The sequence below is a fragment of the Vigna unguiculata genome, chromosome 1 (assembly GCF_037176805.1).
Source record: "Vigna unguiculata cultivar grain cowpea cultivar isolate G323 ecotype 2 chromosome 1, ASM3717680v1, whole genome shotgun sequence".
In the NCBI taxonomy this organism is placed as follows: Eukaryota; Viridiplantae; Streptophyta; class Magnoliopsida; order Fabales; family Fabaceae; genus Vigna; species Vigna unguiculata.
The window spans coordinates 47,808,343-47,824,134 of NC_140792.1; the positions used below are offsets into that span (position 1 = coordinate 47,808,343).

The 15,792-nt window shown below is 33.8% G+C and overlaps 3 protein-coding genes across 3 annotated transcripts; 1 reads left to right on the forward strand and 2 right to left on the reverse strand.

Annotated features, from left to right (window-relative positions):
• Window positions 1–2,199: 2,199 nt before the first annotated feature.
• On the reverse strand, window positions 2,200–3,559 carry LOC146889026 (uncharacterized). Its single transcript, XM_085669906.1, has 2 exons — window positions 3,111–3,559; window positions 2,200–3,014 (listed from the first exon to the last, which is right to left on the reverse strand). Exons 1-2 carry the CDS (start codon window positions 3,511–3,513, stop codon window positions 2,419–2,421), a joined length of 999 nt encoding a protein of 332 aa, XP_085526032.1. The 5' UTR covers window positions 3,514–3,559; the 3' UTR covers window positions 2,200–2,418.
• Window positions 3,560–7,665: 4,106 nt separating this feature from the next.
• On the forward strand, window positions 7,666–9,564 carry LOC114173301 (short-chain dehydrogenase RED1-like). Its single transcript, XM_028057597.2, has 3 exons — window positions 7,666–8,088; window positions 8,589–8,748; window positions 8,974–9,564. Exons 1-3 carry the CDS (start codon window positions 7,746–7,748, stop codon window positions 9,308–9,310), a joined length of 840 nt encoding a protein of 279 aa, XP_027913398.1. The 5' UTR covers window positions 7,666–7,745; the 3' UTR covers window positions 9,311–9,564.
• Window positions 9,565–11,935: 2,371 nt separating this feature from the next.
• LOC114175829 (SAP domain-containing protein) lies at window positions 11,936–15,792 on the reverse strand. The gene is made up of 5 exons (XM_028060649.2): window positions 15,375–15,792; window positions 13,722–15,078; window positions 13,369–13,563; window positions 12,802–12,953; window positions 11,936–12,685 (listed from the first exon to the last, which is right to left on the reverse strand). The coding sequence occupies exons 2-5, from the start codon at window positions 15,046–15,048 to the stop codon at window positions 12,227–12,229; spliced, it is 2,133 nt and encodes a 710-aa protein (XP_027916450.1). The 5' UTR covers window positions 15,049–15,078; window positions 15,375–15,792; the 3' UTR covers window positions 11,936–12,226.

The following is a 15,792-nucleotide window of genomic DNA, read 5'->3' on the forward strand; positions in this document are numbered from 1 at the left end:
TGAGCAGTGCAATGAGCATATAAGGAAATACAGATTAAAGACATTGGTAATTGGTTGTGGTGGACATTATCTAAAGAGGAATGTTGATAGACCAATGCATACATAGACACCTGCGAGAACTAAAACATATTTGCAGACACTTGTTGACAGAACATGATGCAAAGCATAATTAGGCAGATTATTTTGTGGGGGAACATGATACATTACATCGACCATACTACAATTAGACTCAACCTTGCTATATATGGTGTTTGAATTTACAATTGGACTGTCCTGATAGACGAATATAAGTTAGGATTTTTTGACTTATAAATGCACCGATCATTTTGTATTGTAGGTACACTATATTATGAAAATTTTTTATATTTGTATACGGATTGGAGCACCCCTAATGTTCCAATATATATATATATATATATATATATATATATATATATATATATATATATATTATATTACTAGTGGTAGAAGAGTATGGTTAATTCATTAAATGGAACAAAAAGATCAATAATACTTAAGGATATGATTCACCATAAAATACTAGATGTCGTTTAATTCGTATACAAGACTTTATAGAGTTAAAAGACTTAATTGATGACATTATTGATGTAGTTGAGCTTATTAAATATTTCACAATCTTGTTATCTAATCAAGCATCTTATTCTTTGCACTATTTGTTTATTATGAAAGATTTAGCGGATCGGGTTATAATGTAATGTATTTACGTACACATGCAACACAACTAACTATTTTAATTCCATTAAATATGTTGGAAATCTAATTGTAAATTAAAGTTTCATATCGAGTAAAATTGAATACCATATAAGGACGATGACTATTATCTTAAGGTTTTGAGTTAAAATTGTGTCAATTTTTTATATGTGAGTTTAACTCGTATCTCATTTATTGTTTATATTGATCCAATGGAAATTTATGCAGCATCTTCATCATATTTGTTCCGGTATATCCAATAAGTCTCACATTGCTTAAGAATCGAGGTCAAGCGCAGTTTAAATATTCCTTTATTCCCTCTACTCTCTGAACTGCCTTCTAAGGACAAATCTGTGACGAAACTCAATCACTCCAAAATAGATAATACCACTCACGCTTTAGCTCATTAAATTGATTGATTCAATTTTATCAAGTGCAGCGGTACTTTGAAAAATAAGAACACGACATAAATTTTATACACACTTCAACGATAGGTTGTTGGGTGGGATTTACGTATTTACACACTTTAATTATATATAATTTTGTGTGTATATATATATAGGTCGGAACAATCCAATTCCTCCTTAAATATTATTAATTCTTTATTGCGGATAAAAAAATATACAAAAATTTTGTAGTTTAGAATTTTTTTTTCAGAAATATTCGCTCTATTTCTTTTAAAATATATCTCTCAAGCAGATGGAAAAAAAATCACAAAATGAAGTAAAATCAAAGGTGATCACCACAACATTTGAAACAATAAATTAAAAATAAAATTTATAAGCATTAAATATCAAGAATTACTCATAGACCACAAACAAAGTATTCCATCTCCATTCATGCCTTGTTTTGTAAACCCTAAACCCTATAATCATTTCATCATATGTAATCTCAACCTTTTTATATTCTTTCTAACTTTCACTTAAAACCCTCGTTATGTTAAAAATCATTATATTTTTTTATTACATATATTTCATTTTTTACAAGAAGATGTGGTATTAAGGGTCTGTTAGCATAGTTATAGAGAAAAATGGCAATTGTTATCTGTCAATTTGTAATTAATATCTTAAAATAAGACCATAAGCATTCTTGTGTAATTTTATTGGGTCTCTTTTGAGAGAGGATCACCAGAGAGATCTAACACTAATGAACATGAGTCTAACCCACACATAAGCTCAACCCAGAACCTTAAAGTGATGAATTTATAGATCCTTATTTTTATATAGTGTTCAACTTTCTCATTTTTACTTATTATGGAATTTAGACTTACACTTGGATTTTCAACAAATTTGTAGGAATAATATTACAATTTTAAGAACTATTTTCCTCCATGGCTTATTATAGCTTAGAGTGGGTAGTTCGTATTACAATTGTTATCAGTTTTGCTGAGTTACGATGGTGAAATGGGAGCTTGAACCTCGTAAGGATCGTATAAGAAGACCCTCTCTTATCTTCAAGAATCAATATGACAATCTTTGGAGATGATAAACAAGTCAATTGAAAACCTCAAAACAATATTTGCGACTTTCAAGATGATTAAGAAAACTATGACAAAAGATGAGATGCGGGCTAACCAGGACATTAATCTATTACAACTGTAAAATTAAAATACAGAAAATAAAAATAAAGACACAACATGATCCTAATCCATGATCCTGAGCACACGAATGCGAGAATCCAAACCCTAGCCCAAACATAAACTCAACCTCATCCTTGACTGGAGTTTCCCACGTCCCTGCCTCGAGCAGAACCTCGACCTTCAACTCTTTTCTCCATGTCATTCCACCACTTTTCTTGGGCAGTCACATATTCCACTTCCTCTTTAACATCTGCTTCAAAGCGAGACATAAAAGTTAAAAGCCCTATCTCATTCAGATTCCAAACCTTGAACCCAATATCAACCGAAGCGAACCGAAGAGGTGACTCAACATTCTCCAGCCGCTCACCAAGGCCACAGCAAACCAGGCAAGCGTACTCAGCAGCATCAACAAGGCGAGTGTAGGTACTCGCCGCAGCACAGGCTCTAGTTGGTAGCTGCTCCTCCTCGGGTGGGTCCGGATCCGGATCGTGGATGTCCACAAGGCTCGTTGTCATCATCTTCACCCGCATGCTTTCCATTATCACCTTCGTCATCACCGACATCCGACACGCCCTTAGGAAGCTCGAGTTCTGCTCTCTCATGCAGAAACGCGAAATCCCAGGGATGTGCCCTACCTCCAGAAGAGCTTCATGTGCTATGGGTTCAAAATGAGGCCGCAACATTTCCAGCATTCCCGGAGTGTTGCACTCCTGGGAATATCCACCTGCATGGAACAACCAATTATGAAGTTTCAGACAAGTTAATACGTTGTAGGATTCGGAACAAACATGAAAACAGTAATATATAACATTGTGAGTACCTAGCTTCAGTTTTCTGAGATCCCGGTAGTGACCACTTTCCCTGAAGTGGTATGAAAGGATTCTGAGGCGTTCACGATCACAAAGACCGGGAAACTGAAGGGCGTACAAGAGGCCAGGGAGGGCAATGACGAAAGTTCGAGCGGTGACTCGGAGGATCACAGTGTCCTTTGTGAGAGGCCACTTGAACTTATCAACACAGCAAATTTGAGCAAGAATGGGAGCATTTATCTGCCTGATTGTTTTCAGGGTAAATGCCCCTGCGTTCACTCTTCTCACTCTCCTCTCGTTTTCATACTCCATTAAGCTCAGTTCACTCATGTGGAAGCTAAACTGCACGGTGATGCATCCACGAGAGATTAAGTTCTCGTCTGGCTCTTCTGGACCCATTAACCCGAATTGCATTGTTACACAATTGTTCACAAATCACCTCTAGGGCTTCAATCGGTTGCTCGTTCCTTCAATACATACAAATATTTTCATTAAACCACAGTTTGTGAAAAATACTGCATAATCAAACAGACGATTAAGAAAGAACAGGTGATGGTGTTTGACATAGATTATTTTTTTATAGCATATTCTTGCTGCAATGTTTACTTATAGATTAAATGTATATCAATAACTACTTTCACATAAAACAACATGCCAAATACATGAGACTATGATTTGCAGAAACTGAGAGAAATATACACACTGAAATGTGGAGTGAAAGAAGAGCGAACAGGAGAGAAAATAGGGAAAGAGTGAAACAGAAGAGAATACCACACCAAAGAAGAGAAGAAGTTATAATTTTGAAGGATGAGGAAGAGTGAATTTATATGCAGGGTTAAGGACTACCGAGGTGCATGATTATCCAAGTATCACACTCATTCTGACTCAGACAATTCACATGGGAAAAGATAATTTTATCCATACATTAATTAATTATCTATACAATTTCAAATAATATTACTGATTGTCTGAAGAAAACCGAAGAAACTATTGAATTAAAAAAAAAAATTTAATACATTAATATATACCATTTGTGTAAATTTAACGGTACAGGACTTTCTTATTTCAAATGTATGAATTAATGAATTATTAATTAAAACTCTTTAGTTTCTTCCAGTAATTAAAAAAGCTTTATGATAATTATTTAAAATGTGGAAAAATATTTATTTCTGCAACAGGTTCTTTGAATGAATTTAATTAAGTTTTTAATATTTAACAAAAAACGACACATTTAATAATATGTTAATATTAATGTTTTTCACAAGTAGAATTATTTTAATTAAATGCTATATATGTTTCTTTTCTATCTTTTTCTTCATTTGCATCACATGAATTACTTATCATATTTTATAAAAAAAGTCCCGTTCTCTTTCTTTCATCCATGTACACAAACTCCAAAGTTTTATATATATATATATATATATATATATATATATATATATATATATATATATATATGTATATATATATATATATATATTTAATTTTTTGTAGTAGTTGGATGTGATGATCTAAGGTTGATTGGAATGCTAGGTTAAAAGTGGGTCAAAGTATCACTATCTATATTTTACACTACAAAAAAAAAATGTTTCATTAATAATCAATTTTAGTAATCAAAAGTTATTAGTCACTAAAATGGTCAATTTAGATACCAATTTATAAAATAAAAATAGTCACTATTATGAATAAAAAATTATAATTAGTCACTAAACATTAGCTACCAAGGTTTTTGTTACCAAAAGAATTGATTTTTAAATTAGTTTCTAAATAATTAGTGATCAATTATAACTTTTTATTCATAAATTTATTTAGTAACTGTTTTAATAATCAATATTTTTTATTTAGTAAATTAGTATATAAATGGTTTATTATGTTAACTAACAAATTTAGATTATTAAAATTGCTTGATACGATCTTATCCAGGAAAGAGTATGGTAATTTCTGAATTTGAATCCTCAAGAGGCACGACACGAATAAATCAGAGAAGAAGGTGAAATAAGACAGAGATTGAGAATACCACAATCTAGCAGATTGATAAGTCAAGTGAATATTCGCCACAAAGATGTTCATCTTTGATAAGAACCGAAGGCCTAAGTCAAGAATAAAGAGAATCCTCTCTTTAATGAAATCAAATTCAATATATGACTAAAAATGTCTACATTGTTTTTGGTACCTTTATATATAGGCACATAAGTTTAAGAAAACTGAAAACCCTACAAGAAGGTACAAGCCCAAAACATAAAAACATAAACTAATTTATAAAAGAAAGTCCAAAGCCTCAAAACATAGAACATAACTAATTTCTAAGAGGAAACCCAAAGTCTAAAAACATAAACTAATTTTCCTAAAAACTATCCTTCAAATGTGCTTCAAGCCATGATCTTCATATTCTTTAAATTTTAAATTGCTTATAGCATGAGGAGCCTTGAATAGTTTTCATCTTTCAATCTCTTGCTCCTTGCCCTTGTCATAGGTCCTTTAAATTGTAAAGGTCCATCTTCAAGTTCTTCTTGTATGAAATCTTAGGGTAGTCCTCTATCATTCCCTCCTTCTTGAAGAGAATTTGTCCTCAAATTTATCTCACTTAAGATTCCTTATCATTGGTTATAGTGTTAAATAAATAATAGTAAAGACTTGTTATTTGGTGTCTGCAATGACACACATATATCTTGCTAATGGGTAAAGGAAGATACGTAAGAGCAAGTTGAATCCTTATGTGACCCAAATAAAAACTTTAACAATATTTTCTTTGTTTATTTTTTATTTGTCTATTTGTTTGATTTTTTGGACAAAACAAATATTTTTAAAATTATATTAATTTTGTACATTTAATTAAAAGAAAGCGTTTTTGGACGGACGTTTTGGGTACTATAATATCTTTTCCACAATAACCGAATCCTGAACACAAACTTGGTTTTAAAGATTATAATCTTCAAGATTTTTCTGTAGTTTTCTTTAATAAACTATGGTGACTCATATGTATTTTAAAATTATTTTTGTCATCCCGTCGTGACTCCTATTACAACACATATGAAATACTCAATGAGTCAAAAATAAATAAATTAGAATAGCTTTCACAAAGTAAATGAGCTCATGTGCTTTCACAAAGTAAATAAAAATGCAGAGAAAAACCTATTAATTAAAGATGCATATATAATGATGATGAGTTTGTGTGTAAAAGTGAAATGGTTGACTTTAGCAGTTCTCTACTTCTCACTAGGCTTTTTTAACCTTAGTTATATTTGTCAATCAAGATATTGTATCTCCCGACCATGGAAAGAGGAAATTAACTTCTTAGTTTATTCAATTACAAACTTTTCTTTTTTCTTTTGTCGAGCTTTCTTCTTTTGAATTATTATTTTTGATGTGGGAATCAATAATCAATCTATATAGGTTAAAATATCATGATTATGTTTGTCATATCGAACGTGAACCTTGCAAACATGTGAATATCTTCTTTTCAACAATAATATAAGGTATTTTTTAACACATCACTTAATTGTGCTTCCACTTTGGTAATTTTCTCCTTAAATATTTCAACCTACTTCCCAACAAATTGAGTATTTGTTCTTATAAAATAGGAAAAATTATTGTATATTTGAGTTATATTTTATATTACCAATATAATTTAGATATTATAATTTTAGTACTTAAATGTTTTTCATAATTACTTAAATTTTAGGTCGGTGTTAAAATAAAACTTGACTAAATAATATTTTAAAAAAGGTTATTAATAAACTTTTTTTTTTAAATCGATCAGAGATATTAAGTATATATACTTCATTAATTGTTTCTAAACGTTCAAAAGTCGAGAATCTTTACTAGTATTTTGACGGTAATAATGTTTTAACCTTCCAAATTGTTCAGAGACACAATTGCATTAACATTATTAACAAAACAATATAAATAATATGCTAATATCTTAAATCACTTTTTTAATGTATGTAAAAGTTCTAAACGCGCTAAAAGGATAGAAAGTTATTCAAAACTTATTTATTAAAAATATTCTTAGGCGTACATATATATATAAAAGTTGCTTGCATCATTCTATAAGAAATCTATGTTTTTCACCATTATAAGAAGCCTACCACTGCTATATTTCCCATTTATCCCAACGCTATTGTTCTATTAAAATAAATAAATAAATAGATAAAGAGGTACATGTGCTCACCACTCCCAAAGAGTAAGACTTTATTATAATTTATTATTTAAAATGTTTAATTGTGAGATTGTATATTTCAATCAATATTTGTTGAGGACATGTTTAAGAGATCGGTAATAGAAAATGGATCATAATACACCACATCGATATGATCATGATTTCATTCATTCCTAAAATTATTTCTTGTCCCTTGGAGGATTGAAGAATGAATCGATTTTGTTGATGCCTCATGACAATTACACATTCGTTTATTTATCGGCTTCTCAGTAAATTAACATGTAATAAATTAAAATATTGTTTACTCAAATAAGAAAATAGTGATATAATATAATAAAAAAAAATTAAAATGTTAATAATACTTGTTTTTAAAACAATATGAATTAGAAGTGTATGACAGATAATAAATGAATGACAGAAAAATTGGTTGGAGTTGCTTCTGATTAATATACTCTCACATGCACTTTTGGTGTTGGCTCGGGAAGAAATGGAAGATGAGCATAATCCAAAACCCGTAGTTATCATCACAGGATGTTCCACGGGAGGAATAGGTCACGCGCTTGCGTGCGCGTTCGCGGAGAAGAAGTGCAGGGTGGTGGCGACGAGTAGGTCGCGGTCGAGCATGGCGGAGCTGGAACACGACCACCGATTTTTGTTGGAAGAGTTGGATGTTCAGTCCGATGAGAGCGTGCGCAGAGTGGTTGACGCTGTTGTCGAGACGTACGGTCGCATCGACGTGCTCGTTAACAACGCTGGTATTCAGTGCGTGGGCCCACTCGCCGAGGTTCCTCTCTCTTCCATTCAAAACACTTTCGACACCAATGTATTCGGTAAGTACGGTTACCATACCCTTTTCATCTAATTATTTGTCCTTGTTTGCAAAATCCCTTCTATTTGAACTTCAGTGTAATTGGAAATCTGATATATGAGATCTATCTGTTCGATAATTGACAGAGAACAGAGAATCATCAATAGGGTTAATTTCAATGTACAGTTTCGAATTTCAGTATATAAAACGAAGAAACGAGACAGTTGTTTTAAAAGTAAAACTAGTTTGAATTCTCCCAATCATGAACTTCTGGACACCTATGCGTTTCTATTTGAAATACTGTTTTCACTCAATTTGTCTATCGTGTCGTGGCATTACCACAAACAGATATAGTGCAAGTTTCGGTACCTGTTCGAGGAATTTAGAAGTAGTTTTACCCTTTAAGTAACATATTGTACTTTTTCTCCATTTTTGTGTCTTTGAATTTGAGAGTCTGCATGGGTATCGAAGAAGGTGAATTGAATGTTGAAGTAGAGGGTGCGTTTGATTGGGCATACGCAGGTTCCTTGAGAATGGTTCAGGCGGTTGTTCCTCATATGGCAACTAGGAAAAAGGGGAAGATTGTGAATATTGGTAGTGTTGCTGCCTTGGCTTCTGGACCTTGGTCAGGCACTTACACAGCTTCTAAAGCTGCTCTTCATGCTTTGACAGATTCATTAAGGTAAACTTGCCTTACCCTACACTTGTCTGTGCCTTCATGTCTGCATCAGAACCAACAGTATTTAGCAACAGAAAGACACCTTGTTCTATAAAAAACACTATATATATATATATATATATATATGCAGCAATACACCATTTGGGATGGTGTTTTGACCCTGTCCCAATTATTTACATTTCGTCGAATATGTTGTCCTCATCTTCAACATGTGCATGTTGGATACAGATTGGAACTTGGACATTTTGGAATTGATGTTGTGAATGTTCTCCCCGGAGCTATCAAATCAAATATTGGAGATTCTGCCATAGCCAGCTACAACCGCATGCCTGAATGGAAATTGTTCAAGCCTTTTGAAGCAGCAATACGAGACAGAGCTTACTTTTCTCAGAAGACGAAATCAACCCCAACAGATGAGTTTGCTAAAAACACTGTAGCTGCTATTCTTAAGGAGAAACCTCCGGCATGGTTTACCTATGGACATTACTCTACTGTCATGGCTATCATGTACCATTTACCAATCTCTGTTAGGGATTTTATTCTGAAGAAAGCAATGAAATGCTGAGATACAGATGGGTGATGCATCTATGTTTTTCATGTGTATGTTGATGGACATGGTCTATAAACCATTTACTTTACATTTTTAGCAACAGAAGAGATATCATTAGGGGCTGTCTTGTTAGGGCATAATTGTATTTAATCCCATTTTTAGCAATGTTTTTGAATGAAATAATCGAAGGGATGATATAGTGTATTGCGATTGTCTGAAACTTTCCCATTCTTTGAACATGAATCAACTATTTTGCATTTGTTCGTTGATGTTAACGTTTTTTTTTTTTCTGGGTGGTTGATCATCTCACAGGTTTAAATTTCATGGCTCATACGATAGGATTGAGTCCATCGAAATGTCTTAGTTTGATTCCTCATTATGGACTTGAGAAACAACCCTCTGTTCCTATCAAAATATGAAAATATATCTGACACATGTTTCACTTAATTCAATTTCATAATTATTAGTGTTATCAATATGAAGAAAACAGGTACATATATAAATTCAAATTGATCTTTAAAAAAATATATTAATTTGAATTTAATTTCAATCCTTTTAGTATTCTCTTAATGACACTTAGTATTCTCTTAATAAATACACCGTTTTTCTTATTACAAAGTCACGTTACCTCAAATTCAAAACATGAAACTTAGTTTTTCTTATCAAAGATCAAAAAATGATTAATATTTAAAATTATTAATTAATTTCACATTTCATAAAATATGAAAGATTAATACATTTTTACTCTAAAATTTAATAAGAAAAATATATAATGCTTTTAAATTATTTTGGATTTAATTATGATTTTCCGTTTGAAGTACATTTCTTCTCTTCACTCTAACCGTATAAGCCAGTCCACTCACACGTTGCTATCTCCGTCATCTTGTGACTAGGAGGATATTACATAGCGATAACACAGACAAAAAGTAGTGACCAAATCTATCAGAAAATCAGAAAATTTAAATAAAATCAATTAATATGGTTGATATGAGTCAACTAAGTTACTCTGTTCGTTTCAAACTAAAACGAATTATAATTAGTTCAGTTCATGATTATATTTTTTTCAATTCAAACCAAACAAACAATTTTTTATTTTGCATTATCAAAATAAAATAGATAATAACTAAAATCAAAAGCTTAAATTGATTATTGTCTCAATCGTAACCCCACGACTTAACTAACTTAAATCAGATTCGTTTATAATGTGAATTGACTTCAAGAATTGCCTCAGTCAATTTAAGTTTCTCCGTACAGTTTCAAAAGATTTTTATCTTAGATCTTTGGCTGAAAACAAAAAACAAAAAATCAAATATTAGAATCTTAACTTCCATAGTTCAGGTGTCAGTTCTGTTTTTCAATGGATTGCACACTGAGCACCAAATGAAATGCAGACATTATTTTTTTGCTGGAGACAGTTTCTGCCATTAACACAATATCATGGAGGTGAGATGTGAAAGAACCATGGAAAACCTTCATGAAGGAAGTAACCATGATTAAATTATTCAAATATAACATTGGGAGAATATGAATTGTAGTTACTCCCATATTTCAATATGTTTCTACAGGACCGCACCTCAACTTCTTAATATCCGACTCTTCCTATCACTCCTGTTCTCAATCTGTTTATTCTCCAAAGTATTATAATCGTTCAAAACTGTTGAAATGGTACTTACATAAGATACTTTCATGCTTAAATTAGTAGTATTAAATACAGTAATCAATGTGTATAAAATTACCTTACTTAGACTTTCTATTTTATTTGTAATGAACTTTTACTTATCACTTACCTAATTATATCCATATCTTAATACAATTACTTAGCTGATTTGTATTAAACTTTTTCTTAGACTGATTAATTGTATCAGGTATCTTATGGATTGGTCTGTTACACTTGACTATCTGTATCTGAGTGGTCAACCTGTACTATTCAGAGCACTTTTAGTAAGTTGGAAAGCAATTATATCTAATTGGTATGTTCTGGTTTCTTTCCCTTGTTTCTAGTTTTAAAACGTCCCGATCGACCATACTATACATTGATTTTCCAAGTCCGAACATTGTCAGAGACTAAATACAAAAGAATTCGTAGTGTTAGCATGACTTCTGTTCATCCACATTAAAATCACTTCTAGATAACATAACTTCTTCATTTTGAAATCCTATCAACTTGACACTATTTGTCCAAACTCAACTGTTCTAAAACTTGCACCATTTTTGTATTGTAATTTCATAATGAAATTACATAAAAATGGTAGAAAAAAACTACTTTACGACAATATGTAAATAATACACTTTAAATCTCACTCCACAAATTATTTTATTTTATTTGATATTTGACTCTAATAATTTGAGGGACGTTAGTAGGCCTTCAACATGGCGGTATGTTCGCACCATATACATCTTCCGATTACACAAGATTCTAGAACCAGTCTTTAATAGTCAAAATACTTGCTTGGTAGCACTCAATCAGTTATAGAACTAAAGCAAACTAAACTTTCAAGCAAAATATTAGACCTCCTGTATATCAAACAAATCACGAGGCTGACTATCAACAGACAAAAAAAATTGACAGTCGCAAGAGGTAGGCGGAACAAGAACAAGCCGACGACTACCGTAAACAATTAACAGCTTGGAGAAGAGACGTAATCTAAGTCAAATTTTTCCATAAAAGTTGAAGTAGTTTCAGGTAACGGTTCGCTTAGCCTAGTTCAAACAGTGGGGAAAATCTATCAAACCCCTGTAGCTCTTAGTTCACAACGTTCTAAAACTAAATAAATTTAAGTCTCAATATGCATTGGCAACTACAATTTCTTCCCGAGACAAAACACCACCAGATCTGCCGCATTCACAATAAATTCATACCACTAACTAACACGATGAAAAATAAAACCAAATCAGTAAAAGCTTTCAGGGAAGAATTGCGTGCTAATTGGCCTACTGCCTCACGCTTTTACCCTGTGCAGCAAGTTTTGCAGTAACTTGCTCTTCGGATAAAGGCAAGTAGTAGATCCGAGGAGTTGATATGGTTTTGCGGAAGAGATCATCCAGAGTGACAATAGGTGGGTCGACTTTCTCAGGAAGAGGTGGTGGTGATGGAAGCCGATCTCTTGCAACTGGTGGGTTTTTTGACAATGGTGGTGGAGGTGGGAGCATAGTTGGAACTGAATGCTGCTCCCTGTGCAGTCGAGGGGAAGGCTCTGGCTGTGATGTGGGGACCACAGGCGGAACTACTGGAGCAGTGCTGATGGGGGCAGCCTGTACAGGAGGTTCTAACTTCATTTTCACTTCTTCAGGATCAACATACTCAGCAACTAAGAGACGCCCACCATTTGGTGGCCATTGCAAATTATACACAGCATTCCGTGTCTCCATGGCTTCTTCAACAGATGAGTACTATACCACGAAGAAATCAAAAGATTACTTAAAACCGTGAGATGAATACAAGATACTATAACATCATGTGGGAATCAACAGTTGCAGGAAGACATTAGAGAAAAGAATTGTCTTACAGTAACATAGCAATGGGTCTTTATTTGGTCCATCCAGAAACTGCTGACATTCCCAGTCTTACCAAGAAGCTCTTGCACAGCTTTCAGAGTAAATGGACGGAGGAATCGATCAATCCTGAGGGAATTAGTTGGGGACCTTTGTGATGGTGGAACTGCCAAAGATTACAAAAAACTATTCAACTTCAAAACCAGAAACATAAAACACACAACACATGCCAGTATGACAATAAAATCAATGTGCTATACAACATAGACAGAATACACCCACATAAAAAAGCATAGGACAAATCAACAACAATCAAACTTTGTCTCCTTAAATGCATTCGTGTACTTAAAATCAACCAACAGATACTTTTCCACCTTCAAATAAAAAACCGTAACAACATATATAAGATTATAAGATATATAAGCAAATTGTGCTTCAAAAAGTGTCCAGGATTGAAATCTGAAAGTGCTAGGAATTTACTTTTTCAAGCTAGAGGCTTAGCACTTGAAAACTGATCCGCATTAATACAACTCAACAACTACACTACAAATGTTGACCCTAATCAGAAAAATGTTGCTTACCAATGCGCTCTTTAGGTGTGTCATCAGTAGCAGTGGAATCAGACCTAGAGAGGTTGCGTTTCAGAGCAATTGGTTCATCTCTAGGTGTAGTAGCAGGCCTGGGAGTAGTGCTTTGTGGATCTGGACCTTTAACTGTTTCAGTGTTCCACCTGCGTTGCCTTTTTGCAGGCTCATTGTTCCCAACCGATATTTGTTCTGTGACAATTTTCCAAATAATAGAAGGTTACTAAAGATACATAAAGAAGAAACCAATAACAGCAATGCAACATATAGTGCATACTACTCTTGCTTTACCTTTTCAGTAGTATAACAATTTAAAAAAAAAAAGTCCATTTCAGACATATGTTGCTTACCATGGAATTTTCGTTTCTCAGTTGGGGCAACGGGACTAATGTCAATATCTTGGTGGGTATCATTTTTTCCTCCAGATACACCATCTCCCACCGCTATAGTCCTACTCTCCTCCTTCACAATAGGCTCTTCAATACTCTCCACTTTCTTTCTAAGTTCATCAACATTAAACTTAGAATCAATTTGCTTAGTCTCAGGCAAATCCTCTTCCATGGAATCATCACCAGAACTTCTGTCTAAATTCAACTTTTCTGGATACCCCACATCATCACTGCTATTGGTCTTATTCAAATCTGGACTTGAAACATTATTGATATTTTCTTCAACAGATGTCTTTTTCTCATGCCGCCCTCCAACATCCATTGCATGTGATTCATCATAAGAAACAGGTACATCATTTCTGGATGATGGTTCTTCCACCATCTCCGGCTTAACAATATCTTGTTCTAATTTGACATTATCAGTAATTATAGTATCCTTTAGTTCATTCTTTTGATTAATTGACACAGAATCAGTAGAAATAGAATCAGATTTTACTTGAGACCCTAAACTAGGGTTGACCTCAGATACCTGGTTTTCTGGAACAGAAGAGTCGGGCACAATATCCTCGTGCAGGGGCTTTGTCTCAGAATCCAGTTGGGGCTTTGTATCCTCACCATCCAGCTGCGCCTTTGACTCCTCATCATTCTCTAGCTTTGCTGCAGAAAACTCATTGTTCTTTTCTGCACAGTATGTATCCTCACCACTGACTACCACTCCTGTTACTACACTTTCAGTGACTGTAATTGTGGTCTCTACAGTAGAAGCATGAGTACTAGCGGCCTCCTCTACCACATTTCCAGAATCTACACCGGAGGGAAAGCCCTCGTGTTCAACTTCTTCATCCATGGTTGACACACTATTATTAATGTCAACTTGGCCAGCAATACCACCCTGCTTGTCATTCTTATTGCTGTCTTCATCCACAACCCCCGGAAACTTTTCCTCATTTTTTGTTTCAATCGGTTCAACTACATCACTCTTCCCCTTTTCAGCTGTCTCAAATGTTTGGGTACTTTCCTTGTCAGTTGCGTCAACGACTTTAGCATCCATAGTAACCGCCGCAGAATCTTTTTCCCCGTCTACATGACCATCATCAAAACCATTGGCCTCCTCCTCAGAATCCTGCTCACTCTCCCTTTCAAGACGAAGGCATTCATCCAACCGCTTTACCAAATCATCCTTCAAACCTTTGGTGTTTAACCTCCTCCTCCTCAGCTCCTCTCTCAACTCCGTAACCTTCCACTGGTTAATTGGACGATTGTCCAGAGTCTGATATTTTGGCGACATTATTCCCAAACACAAATCACCTTCCTCAACCTGATTACAGCGATTAAATACAACACAACAAAGAAACAAACAACAATCAATTCAAACAATGACAGCGTTCACCCTAAAATCACTGCAAACTTAAAAGTGGGAAAAAAACCTAACATGCACGGACTAATGGTTAGAATTGCAACCATCTTGAAAGAATTTGGTACAAAAAGAAATGTTAACCTCAAATTGATAACAGCGAGATCCAGGGTAACCAAGCAAATCCAAAAAATAACTTCTAATATTGAAACAAAACAAAAATCCATAAATCGATATAAGGAAAAAGAAGAGAAAATTACTCAGAATGACGATAGTTTGTTGATAATCGAGAAAGAGGCACGCTTACGGAAACCCTAATTTGAGAAAAGAGAAGAAAAAACAGAGAGGCATCGAGGATTAGAGTCCCGAACCGAAGAACCGAAGAACTGAAAGGAATGCACTATCCTGTATTACTCTTGTCCTTTTCTTCCTGAAAACACCGAAGCAGAAAAAATGTCGAAAAGAAAGCAAAACAAGAGAAAACAAAATTCAGTATGAGCAAACGTTTTATCCAAAAGAAAGAATAAAAGAAGAGGTTGAGATTTTGTGGAGTGAGAAATTGGTTCTCCAAAATCTTTTCTAGGGCTTTTTTTGTTTGGTCGGGGTTCTTTTCTCTATGGCGATTGTGTGCGCCTTTTGTTCCGTTCCGTGAGGGAACCCTGAAGTAATACCGAGTGG